This window comes from Rhinolophus sinicus, linkage group LG03 (genome assembly GCF_036562045.2).
Source record: "Rhinolophus sinicus isolate RSC01 linkage group LG03, ASM3656204v1, whole genome shotgun sequence".
Taxonomy (NCBI): Eukaryota; Metazoa; Chordata; class Mammalia; order Chiroptera; family Rhinolophidae; genus Rhinolophus; species Rhinolophus sinicus.
Genome location: NC_133753.1, coordinates 102,217,586 through 102,227,798, shown reverse-complemented (window position 1 = coordinate 102,227,798; position 10,213 = coordinate 102,217,586). Strand labels below are relative to the sequence as shown.

At 48.2% G+C, this 10,213-nt stretch overlaps 1 protein-coding gene across 1 annotated transcript in view; it reads right to left on the bottom strand.

Annotated features, from left to right (window-relative positions):
• POM121C (POM121 transmembrane nucleoporin C) overlaps window positions 1-10,213 on the bottom strand; it is a 32,577-nt gene that overhangs the window by 2,447 nt on the left and 19,917 nt on the right. Inside the window, exons 6-12 of the mRNA XM_019754966.2 lie at window positions 6,542-6,633; window positions 5,609-5,682; window positions 5,012-5,136; window positions 4,787-4,889; window positions 4,387-4,563; window positions 1,849-3,483; window positions 223-345 (exon numbers count right to left, since the gene is read on the bottom strand). Of these exons, the coding sequence (XP_019610525.2) occupies window positions 223-345; window positions 1,849-3,483; window positions 4,387-4,563; window positions 4,787-4,889; window positions 5,012-5,136; window positions 5,609-5,682; window positions 6,542-6,633 (2,329 nt within the window). The remainder of the gene's footprint in view (window positions 1-222; window positions 346-1,848; window positions 3,484-4,386; window positions 4,564-4,786; window positions 4,890-5,011; window positions 5,137-5,608; window positions 5,683-6,541; window positions 6,634-10,213) is intronic.

Genomic DNA, 10,213 nt, shown 5'->3' with positions numbered 1-10,213 from the left:
ACCTGGGAAATTCTGCTTCAGGTGGCTCCTCTCTGACCTCACTGCCAAATGCAGACCTGGGCTGTGCTGGACCCTCAGCCAGGCCACACCCTTCTCTCCTTAGGAGCCTGACCTCCAGAGGGCCTCAGAGCCAGGAACTGGCCGCCCCATCCCACCCCACCCCTTTCAGAGAGGAATGAACAAGCAGGTCACGCTGGCAACAAAGGGACTTGCGAAGCTTACCGAAAGGTGCCACTCCAGCAAAGCCTTGGGCAGGTGTTGAGGACGCCCCAAAGGAGAGGCTGGTGCCCGATGTGCCCGCCCCAGGGGCAGAGGTGTTCTGACCAAAGGTGGGTGTGGAGGTGCCTAGAATGAAGAAACAGCAAAGAACTGTAGTGACTAGGCCAGTGAGCAGAGGGCATTACAGCAGACGGTAATGAGCCTAGGGAGAGGTCTGCTCTCTGGGGGTACTCCCCACAGGACACTGGAGCCCTGGACTGCTGTTTGGGTCACCCACCATGAGGAACTGCACAGGAGAACTCTTAACCCCTAGTGCTCCCGGGGAACCTAACTGCAGTCCTGTGGCGAGAAAAAGCCCCTCAGTGTGGCCTCCTGGCCACCTAAGGAGTCCAGCCTCTGCATTCCCTCGGCCACCAAAGCACAGCAGAGGGGGGCGGTCAGTGGAGCCCCACCTTCTAGGTTACCTCCCTTCTATCAGGACTAATCACGTTCATAAGCCTCTTCTCCCTGTTCACCTGTCCCCTCCCCTCCCCACCTGAGCCTTCCACCAAACCCAACCACTCCCTCCACCCTGCTGGCTCTGTAGCCTGCCCACGGGGCCACTGGAACTGTCCGACTCCCTGCCCTCACAGCCCTGCTGCTTCCCTACAGCCCCTCAGGGAAGGCTGCCTCGTCTCATGGGCACTCGTCATGGCCTCATGTGGGGTATGTAGCTTTCTTGCTCCCTGAGGCCCTGACGTTGCCACCCCAACCTCTTTCTCTCCCCAATCTTGGCCACCCGCTCCCACGGTCACACCTTGTCACCACCAGAACTGCTCTAGTTCCTAAATCTCAACTGGCAGTACTGCAGTCTCTTCCAGCTCACTGCTCTGAACCTCGCCAAGACCTCCACATCCACTGCCCCTCCTGCTACACTTGCTTGAGTTTAAACCGGTTGAATTTTACCAGCTACTCATTTATTTCAGGTCTACACCTCTGTAACTGAATGTTTCTGGGGAAAACACTCAACAGTGCTCACTGGCCTCACTTGAGTTTCATCACCACAATTTGCCAGCCCTCAAACCCGCCTGGCAGTTCTATGACACTGTCAGTACCTTCCTTTTCCACTCACCAAACTGACTACTGCCTGATGCCCTCCGTTGTGCACATTTCATCCTAATCCACTCCCCAAGGTCTCTCATACTTTATGGAAACAGAATTTATCAGAATCAAAACTTCTAACTCACCTTCCACATGGTAGGTACGTAAGACCGTTCTGCTTGCCATTCGAGTGATTATTACCCGTGTGCGCTACGGACGTGCACACCGTTAACCCTGGCCACGAATGACCCTCCGCTCTGCCTACTGCTCCCCCTTTCATACCGTTTTCATCGTTGCCCTTCTAGCCACACCTGGCTTTGCTCTGTCCATGAACATTCCTCGCTTGTTTCTGCCATTGGGCCTCTGCATGGGCTCTCCTGTGCCTGCAAAGCGCTCACACACCTGCCCACCTGTACTCACAACCCTTTTGTCACAAACAGCCTTGACTTAATTTCCTCCAAGGCTTTCTTTGACCTAAATAGTAATACAAAGCTCCCCGAGTGGAGAGACCGCACCTGGCACCGCAGACCCAGCCAACCCCAACCTCACCTCCAAACACGGGCTTGCTCTCCGGCGCGCTGGCCACACTGAAGGCAAAGCCTGTGCTCTGGCTGGGCACGCCCAGGGTGTTCTGACTCAGGCCCCCCCCAAACGGGGTTGTGCCGCCAGTGGTCCCGCTCTGTCCTCCGAAGCTGAACCCTCCAGGGGTGGAGCTGGTGCCAGGGGTGGCCACGTTGGTCCCAAAGCCCCCACTGCCAGCTGGGGCTGCCGAGCTCCCAAATGTGAAGGGTGACGGTGCTGTGCTGCCAAATACTGAGCTACTGGTCCCGCTGCTGGTGGTCTGGGTTGTAGCTCCAAAGCCAGAGGTGGTGGCTGCACCAAAGGAGAACACGGATGTGGTGCTGCCAAAGGCTGGCTGCGTGCTGGCAGGGGTGCCAAAGGCAGAGGCCGTGGGTTTCAAACCAAACGCTGACTGCGCAGTGTTGCCAAAGGCTGGCTGGGCTGGGGCCGCTGGTGCTGCCGTTGGGGTCGGGGCTACAGCGTTTCCAAAAGAGAAAGAGTTGCCAAAGCTGGGGGCGAGGGCTGGCTTGGTAGCGCCCTGCTGCTGTCCATCAGCAGCCCCAAATGCAGGTTGGGGGGCGGCTCCTGGGTACGGCGGAGGGGCCTTGGTGCCTGCGCCGAAGGGAATGTTGAATGCCGGGCTGTTGCTGCTGCTGAACGTCAGCGTGGGCTGGCTGGCGGTGCCCGGGGCGGACGCTGTCAGGCTGCTGCCAAAAGCACTGAAGCCGCCGCTGCTGCTGGCGGCCGCCTGCACGGCACTGGGGAGGGGTTGGCCAAAGGTGGTAACTGCTGTTGAAGCAGGCATGGCAGGAGGCTTGCCAAACTGGAATATGGGGCCCATGGCTGGGGTAAAGCTGGCACCAGAGGCAGGGGGAGTCCCAAAGAGGAAAGGCTGGGACGTGGACGTGGTGGTGCTAGTCACGCTGCCCATGGCGCTGGTCACTGTGCTCACACCGAAGCCGAAGGTGGGCTTCGAAGCTGAGTCTGTGGAGGTGCTGGCCGTGGTCACAGAAGCTATTGCTGAGGTGGCACCGGCCTGGCCAGTGAACAGAGGGACACCTGAGGTTGTCGCTGGAGTAGTTTGAGTGAAGGAGAAGGGAGTTGGCAAGGGCACAGATGCAGGGGGCCCCATGCTGCCAAAGACATGCTTGAAATTGCCAGATGAGGTGCTGGTAGTCGTGGGAAGGGCAGAACTGGAAGAGGGTGCGGTTGTGACCTTGGATGGGCTAGATGGCAAGGGGCCCTCCTTCTCGCTTTTAGGTATGGCCCCAAAAATGGGCTCGAACAGGGGAGATGAAGACCCAGCAGGAGCTGCAGAGGCAGAAGGGTTAGCAGGTGGGGTACTAAGCATTCCAGACAGAATACTTGGCTTGGGGGTGGGGGATGGGGCAGGCAGGGCTTGGGATTTGGCAGGTGGCTCAGCCTGAGGGGCCAGAGGGGACTTGGTGGTGTCAGTGGCTGGTACTGTAGGAGAAGCAGGAGGCAGCCCCAAGAAAGTGACTGTGGATTTGGAATCTGAGGAGGTGGCTGGAAGGGGCGCCGACTGGGAAGAGCCAAGAGGGCCCAGGAGGTTGAGTGTCTTCGGAGGTGAAGGGGCCACAGTGGTTGCCACGTCAGCAGATTCTGCAAGAAGAGCAGAGAAAGTGAATTCTGAACACCTCAAATGTGATGGTATACAATGCTTCTGTATCGCCCACTGTGTCCAGCACACTCTTGAATCTAGGGATTCAAGAGTCAACCAATATGACTAAATCTATACCACAGGCCCTTAGTCATTCCTTAAAATCAAGGAAATGTTCATTATTTCAACCATTCACATAAGATAGAAGGGGATAAAACTGGGCCTAACTGGCGTTAAATGTGTGGAAACTAAGGAAAATCCAACCTAGATACACCTCACTCATCTCACAGAGATTTACTATATTCACCTACCACATGCTCAGGCCAAGTGCAGAGCATAGAGCCATGAATGAGAGAGTTTGTGTCCTTGAGCCCTGGGTCGGGCCTCTGGATAACATACTTCTACATGATGAAGTGCAGTGACAGGAGTGTGTATATGCAGAGCCACGAAGGCCTGGGGCTGGGACAATCAACAGATCCTTGGGGATCTAGAGAACAGTGGTTAACATTATCTTATGGCTCTGGCCTAAGAAGCATGTGATGACATCTTAACCAGGTGATCACATTTACACTTCAGCAACAGCTCCTGAGCAAGCTTTATTCTCATTTTACAGATGATGACAGCACGGCTCAGAGCAGCTAGAAACTGGGTTTCAAATCAAAAACCATTTGACTACCCAACCTAAGCTGCCTTCCCCAGCTTTAGGAGTTCCAGCTCCTTCCTCTTCCCTAAAATGTCTTGATTAGAGAATCCTGAAGCTCTTAAGCTTGTACCAGCTCAGGTTTGGTGAGCCAGAGTAGGTTTAACCCTTACAGTGTCCAGAGACTGACAGGCATGATGCTTTCACTTCAACCTCAACAAAGGCTGATGTCATTACATGCTCTAAAGGAAGCTCTCCCACTCACCTGGGGAGGAGGGGAGGCCCGGGGAATTCTGCATCTTCTTCAAGCTCTCCAACAGCGGGTTGGTGCTTGGGGCCGGCGGGGAGGTTGGGGAGGAAGCAGTCCCAGCAGCAGGCAGGGTGAAAGTGAAAGAAGGCTGAGGGGTAGGTGGGTTCTCAGTGACAGAGTTCGAGGCGGCATCTGAGGAAGAAAGGAGACCCAGTTGCCCTCCTGGTTTGGGAACCTTCCAGTGGGATGTTGTAGGGCATGAGGGTGCTCAGGGTCTCAGTATAACTCGTCTGGAAATGCTCACCCTTCTCCAGATTCCATGGACGACCCAGATGGATTTCTCAGATGAAAGACCAAAATAAAACCAAAGGAAACAAGCCCTCTCTGGAGTGTGAAACAGATCTGTATTGCTTACCAGTCTTATCTTCCAAGACCTTGTTAAACCACTGTAATGAAGCTTTCTTTTCAGAGTCCAGGTCTTCAGCAGTTATTGAATATCCCAGCTGGGGAGGTGGAGGCTACCCAAGAGAAAAAGCAGAAGTCAAGTTAATCAGAAGAAACGGAAAGAAAGTGGTATTTAGCCTTCCTAAGATTTAAAGAGCTAAGCTGGGTGGGGACAGGTAGATGGACAAGACCATACCAAGGTCAGCTGGTCCCCTCGCCTGGAGGGCAGCAGCTGAATCTTCCGTTTACGCTGCCCAGAGCTGCCAGGTGTAGATGGGGAATTCCACGAGTTCTGTTTCTTCCATGTGGTTGTATCTACAACTGAAGAAAGAAATAGTATAGATTTGTTTTCTTCCTCCCCTCTTCCAGAAATGCACAGGTATGTCTATCCACCTGGTTGACACTGAATTTTCACTGGGTATCTGAAAGATTCTATCTTCCACTGCGTGGGCTCTTGGATGGTGTTTGCAAGATTATTTCTAATAGTCAAGAGGATATATAGAGAGAATTACTCCAGAGGCATCACACAACTGCTGGAAATAATTCCTGGATTGTTCAGATACCTCAACCTAAGCTTATCCCTATCCCACAAATTACCCCAGATTCTACTGTATTTGTGTATGTCGCCTTTCTCCCTTAGCCGACCATAAACCACTGGACAGGAACTTCTGTCTGTATTTACCAGGCCCTTCACACAGCAATGCTGAAAGTGTGTTTCCAACAGGGAGTCATCTTTATACACCCTCCACAAACACTTCTACCACCACCACCACTTGCGTGTTTATCAACTTACCCTTTTCTCCTTGGGACTCCTTGTCAGTTACTAATGGAGTGGAAGAACTAGAATGATGAGAAAGTTCCTCGTCTCTGAAGGAGGAAAACACAGAATTAAGTTTAGAAAGACTTCCTGACAAAAAATACTGGGTAACTTATACCCTCCTAACTACCACGACCAAAGTCCAAAACAGCCGTGATTTGAGATCTCAGTATGCCAGGACAAAAAATAAAGTCAGTCAAAAGAAAATTCCCACAGAAATGAAGGGAGGCAGTTCATGGAAACCACAGAGAAGCCTTTATCTGAAAACAAGTACAAACAATTCACTTCCAAACCCTACATACGACCTGCCACGTTCTGAGAGCTCCAGTCCCAGATCTGATGCCTAAGGGAGTGGCGTCCTAGTCGACTATAGGTACTTAGAGGGTCAGCTTGAGTCAAGAACATGAGGTCTACTGCCCACCGACATGATTCACTGTTTATTCTACTCTGTGTGGCCTTCACTTACATGCTAATCACTTGTGCAGTAGAAGGAAGAGAACCAGAGGCCCCTACAGCCAGTAGGTAAAGAACTGTAAGAGATGAGGGCAATTCAGGTGGGTACTTCACTGTCCTCCTAGATCAGGGGTGTCCAAACTGCGGCCCGCGGGCCAACTGCGGCCCGCAATCCATTGTTAATTGGCCCGCAGCAAATTCCAAAAATATATTTAGTTTACTTAAATAAACCAGGTGAGACAATACGTACTTCACCTCGAGTGAGTGGCCCAGCTGTTTGTGTATTTTACTGCATATGGCCCTCGGTGAAAACCGTTGAAAAAAGTTTGGACACCCCTGTTCTAGATGGTAATTTATTTGATTCTCCAAATCAGAGTTGCAGAAAGCCTGAGTCAAGAAGCTTTCCCTCCTTTCCTGACCTTTCATTACTCCACATAGCAAATAGTAACTAATTACCTTGTTTTCTTTGTTGGCCTCTCTGGTGTCTGGGAGCGAGAGGAGGCTGGGCTGGAGAAGGGCGAAGCACTGGGACCACTTCTCTTCCACAGCTACAAGTCAAACAAAAGGAACATGACTGACCTAGCTGATAGTTTAGCATTTGACCTTCAATATAATTTTGTGGTTCTATTCATCACTGCATATGAAGTCTCCTTTTAAGTGAATAAAAAATATTTCTTTAAGAAGAAAGGCTCCTGAAAAGAAAGTCAATTGCCAATTATTAACTATGGGATAAAAAAGTCTGAAAAAGTAATGGAATGCTAACTAATAAATGCAGAAGGAATGAATGTACTTTTTGCATATAGCAAAGAGTGGAATGTTACATTCAGGAATGGTTTAAAGCAATGATGCGTACAAGTTTATACTGTCTATGGAAATGATAAAAGTAAATTAATAAACTGTTCCAGTGAAGATAAGCCAGTAAACTAGTCTTGCTTTCATTAAATTTTCAATTTTACTTATTAACTTTATTTTTAAAAATATGCTATCATGACATTTATTAGTTTTACAACATCTATGGTATTTATCGTTCTATGATAATTATCCATACATCTGTCTTTTCTACCAGGCAGAGTCCCTGGATAGCAAAGAAGATCTATTTACATCTCCAGCTCCTTCAAAGGGGCCGAGCAGCTATGTAACTGACGAGAGAGCAAGCACTCTGCAAATAAATCGTTATCCCAATGACAAGATACCAAACTATCACATTTTTCCTCCTGAGGAGCTTCTAGTGATTTCTTACTGTTTAACAGCTGCATCATAGAAGCACGAACAGAGAGACAACAATACTTAATAAAAGTTTAAAAGAGGAAAAGAAGGCTTTAAAATCAAAGACAGGTGGTAAAACAGTAGAACTAATATCAGGAAACCCAAGGCTTAGAATGAGCTTGAGAAAAATGCTGAAATCCATAACAGGTTCGTTTGTTTGTTTTAATGTTACTCTCAGGTAAAGAACAAGGAGGGACAGTCATTTGGGGAGAAACAAAATGCTTAGGTGTCACAGCTTGATTATTAACCAAGTGCCGAAGGTGATTCGCATGTTCCGCAGGGATGAAGACAACCTGGCTCGACACTTCGGGGGAACGTTACGTCTCTGCCTCCCAGACTGTCCACACACAGTCCAGCTGCAGTGACACTGTACATGGAAGCCGTGTAACAAACAGAAAGAACTATAAACAAACACATGAGTTGTTAAATAACACGGGGTATGGAAAAGACTTTCTACGCCAGAAACAAAAGAAAGAAAAGAGTGTTACATAAAAACTAAGAGCCTCTCTATATAAAACTATTGTCATGTGGGCAGGAGACTTTACTGTATACCCTTTGTACCATTTGAATTTTCAACTACACTAATGCTTCCATAAAACAGAAATAAAAAATAAATGTGCAGGAAACAAACAAGACTATCCAAACAAAACAAAACCATAAACAAAACTAAAAAGCAAATATTTTCAATTAAAGTGATGAGTTAATATCCTTAACATGTCAAAATGGAAAACTTGCAATTCCATATAAATATAATGAACATATCGAATGAAAAGTGGGCAAAAGATATAACAAGACAAGTCACTAAAAAGGAAGTCAGTCGATGTATTTGACAGTCAATTTAGTTCTGCATTGCAATTCAATTTTTATTTGCCAAGTTCCTATTTCAAAAAGGTACTATACACTATACAAAGAACGCAAAGATAAGCAAAACCATTCCCACCATCAAGAAATTTACGATCTGGGCCGGCCCGGTGGCTCAGGCGGTTAGAGCTCCGTGCTCCTAACTCCGAGGGCTGCTGGTTCAATTCCCACATGGGCCAGTGGGCTCTCAACCACAAGGTTGCCAGTTCAATTCCTCGAGTCCCGCAAGGGATGGTGGGCTGTGCCCCCTGCAACTAAGATTGAACACGGCACCTTGAGCTGAGCTGCCGCTGAGCTCCCGGATGGCTCAGTTGGTTGGAGCGCATCCTCTCAACCACAAGGTTGCTGGTTCGACTCCCCCAAGGGATGGTGGGCTGTGCCCCCTGCAACTAGCAACGGCAACTGGACCTGGAGCTGAGCTGAGCCCTCCACAACTAAGACTGAAAGGACAACAACTTGAAGCTGAACAGCACCCTACACAACTAAGATTGAAAGGACAACAACTTAAAAAAAAAAGAAATTTACGATCTGGAAAAGAGATGGGACAGTACACAAATTGACTATAATAGCCAAAAGATAAAAGAGTCTGTAAAAGGGAGCCCAAGAAGAAAGAGATTATGCTGAGTTCAGTTAGAGGAATCAATAAAGGATGGAGATGACGGACATTTGAGATGGTCCATAATTTGACAGATAGATAGGTAAATAAATAAATAAATAAATACCACCCAAAGAAAGACAAACCTTTATAGACTTACAGTGGGACAGACACATCCCAGATGGAGAACAGAACAAGGAAAGGGAAGAAAGCAGGAAAATATTAGGTGCTCTTAGAAGACAATAAATATTCTGGTCTGGCTTAAGTATAGGTTATAAATAAAGGAATAATAAGGGACAGACAGGGTGTCAGCAGTGCCAGTCAGGTTTGAGGCTACGGTAAATGCCTGCTCTGGGAAACGACAAGTCCTGCACACCACACGGAGGATCAATGCCATGCAGAGAGAGGTGGGAGCACAGTTCACTTTCCGTAACTGGCACTAGCCTAACATTTGTAATGATTGTATAATATCAAAGGTACAACTTCTAGATTCGGGCATTTACTAGTGTTCCTCTGGAAATGCAATCAAGTCAAATATCTATGCTACCACCTGCACCAAATCTATATTCATTCCTGGGGATATTTACTACTTCAGTATACATTTCTTTCAAAGAGAAGCTTCAACACAAATAACTTTCATATTACTTTAATCTCCCCTTCCTAAGACCTGAGAACTTATCACATCTTCAAATATCACACCGCAATAGGGCACTAGTAACTATTTACAATAGAACACCTAGCAGCTATTAGTATCAGTGAGTATACTTCTTGCAGTGGTTCACAGGCTCCACCAGGAGTGAAGGTTTTTTAAGACAAAATCTGACCATGTTTTAGATAATGGTTGACTATGTTGTTTTAGACCAGGGGTGTCCAAACTTTTTTCAATGGTTTTTACCAAGGGCCATATGCGGTAAAATACACAAACAGCCGGGCCACTCACTCGAGGTGAAGTACGTATTGCCTCACCTGGTTTATTTAAGTAAACTAAATATATTTTTGGAATTTGCTGCGGGCCAATTAAAAATGGATTGCGGGCCACAGTTGGCCCGTGGGCCGCAGTTTGGAAACCCCTGTTTTAGACCAACCCTCCGGCTGAGCATAAGTAGAAAATGCAAGAAAATATGAACTACATCTGCCTGAAGGGATGGCATTATGAAAAGCTACCAGGGCACACTGTGGAGACAAGACAGAAAAGAGGTGTGCCCCACACTTAGGTCTACTTTTCCCTTGGGGTGACGGCCAATTCCAAAAGTAAAAGCTGCTGCTGAGAGGCTGAGAAAAGCTTCTGGTAGTCTCTTAGGCCTGAAAGAGCAAAACTGGAATTCAGGGCTTTCCAAAGTAGAGGGGCTCTAATAAACGCCTCAGGCTTGGGGTTGGGATCCCAAAGGCTACATATCAGGATCTAG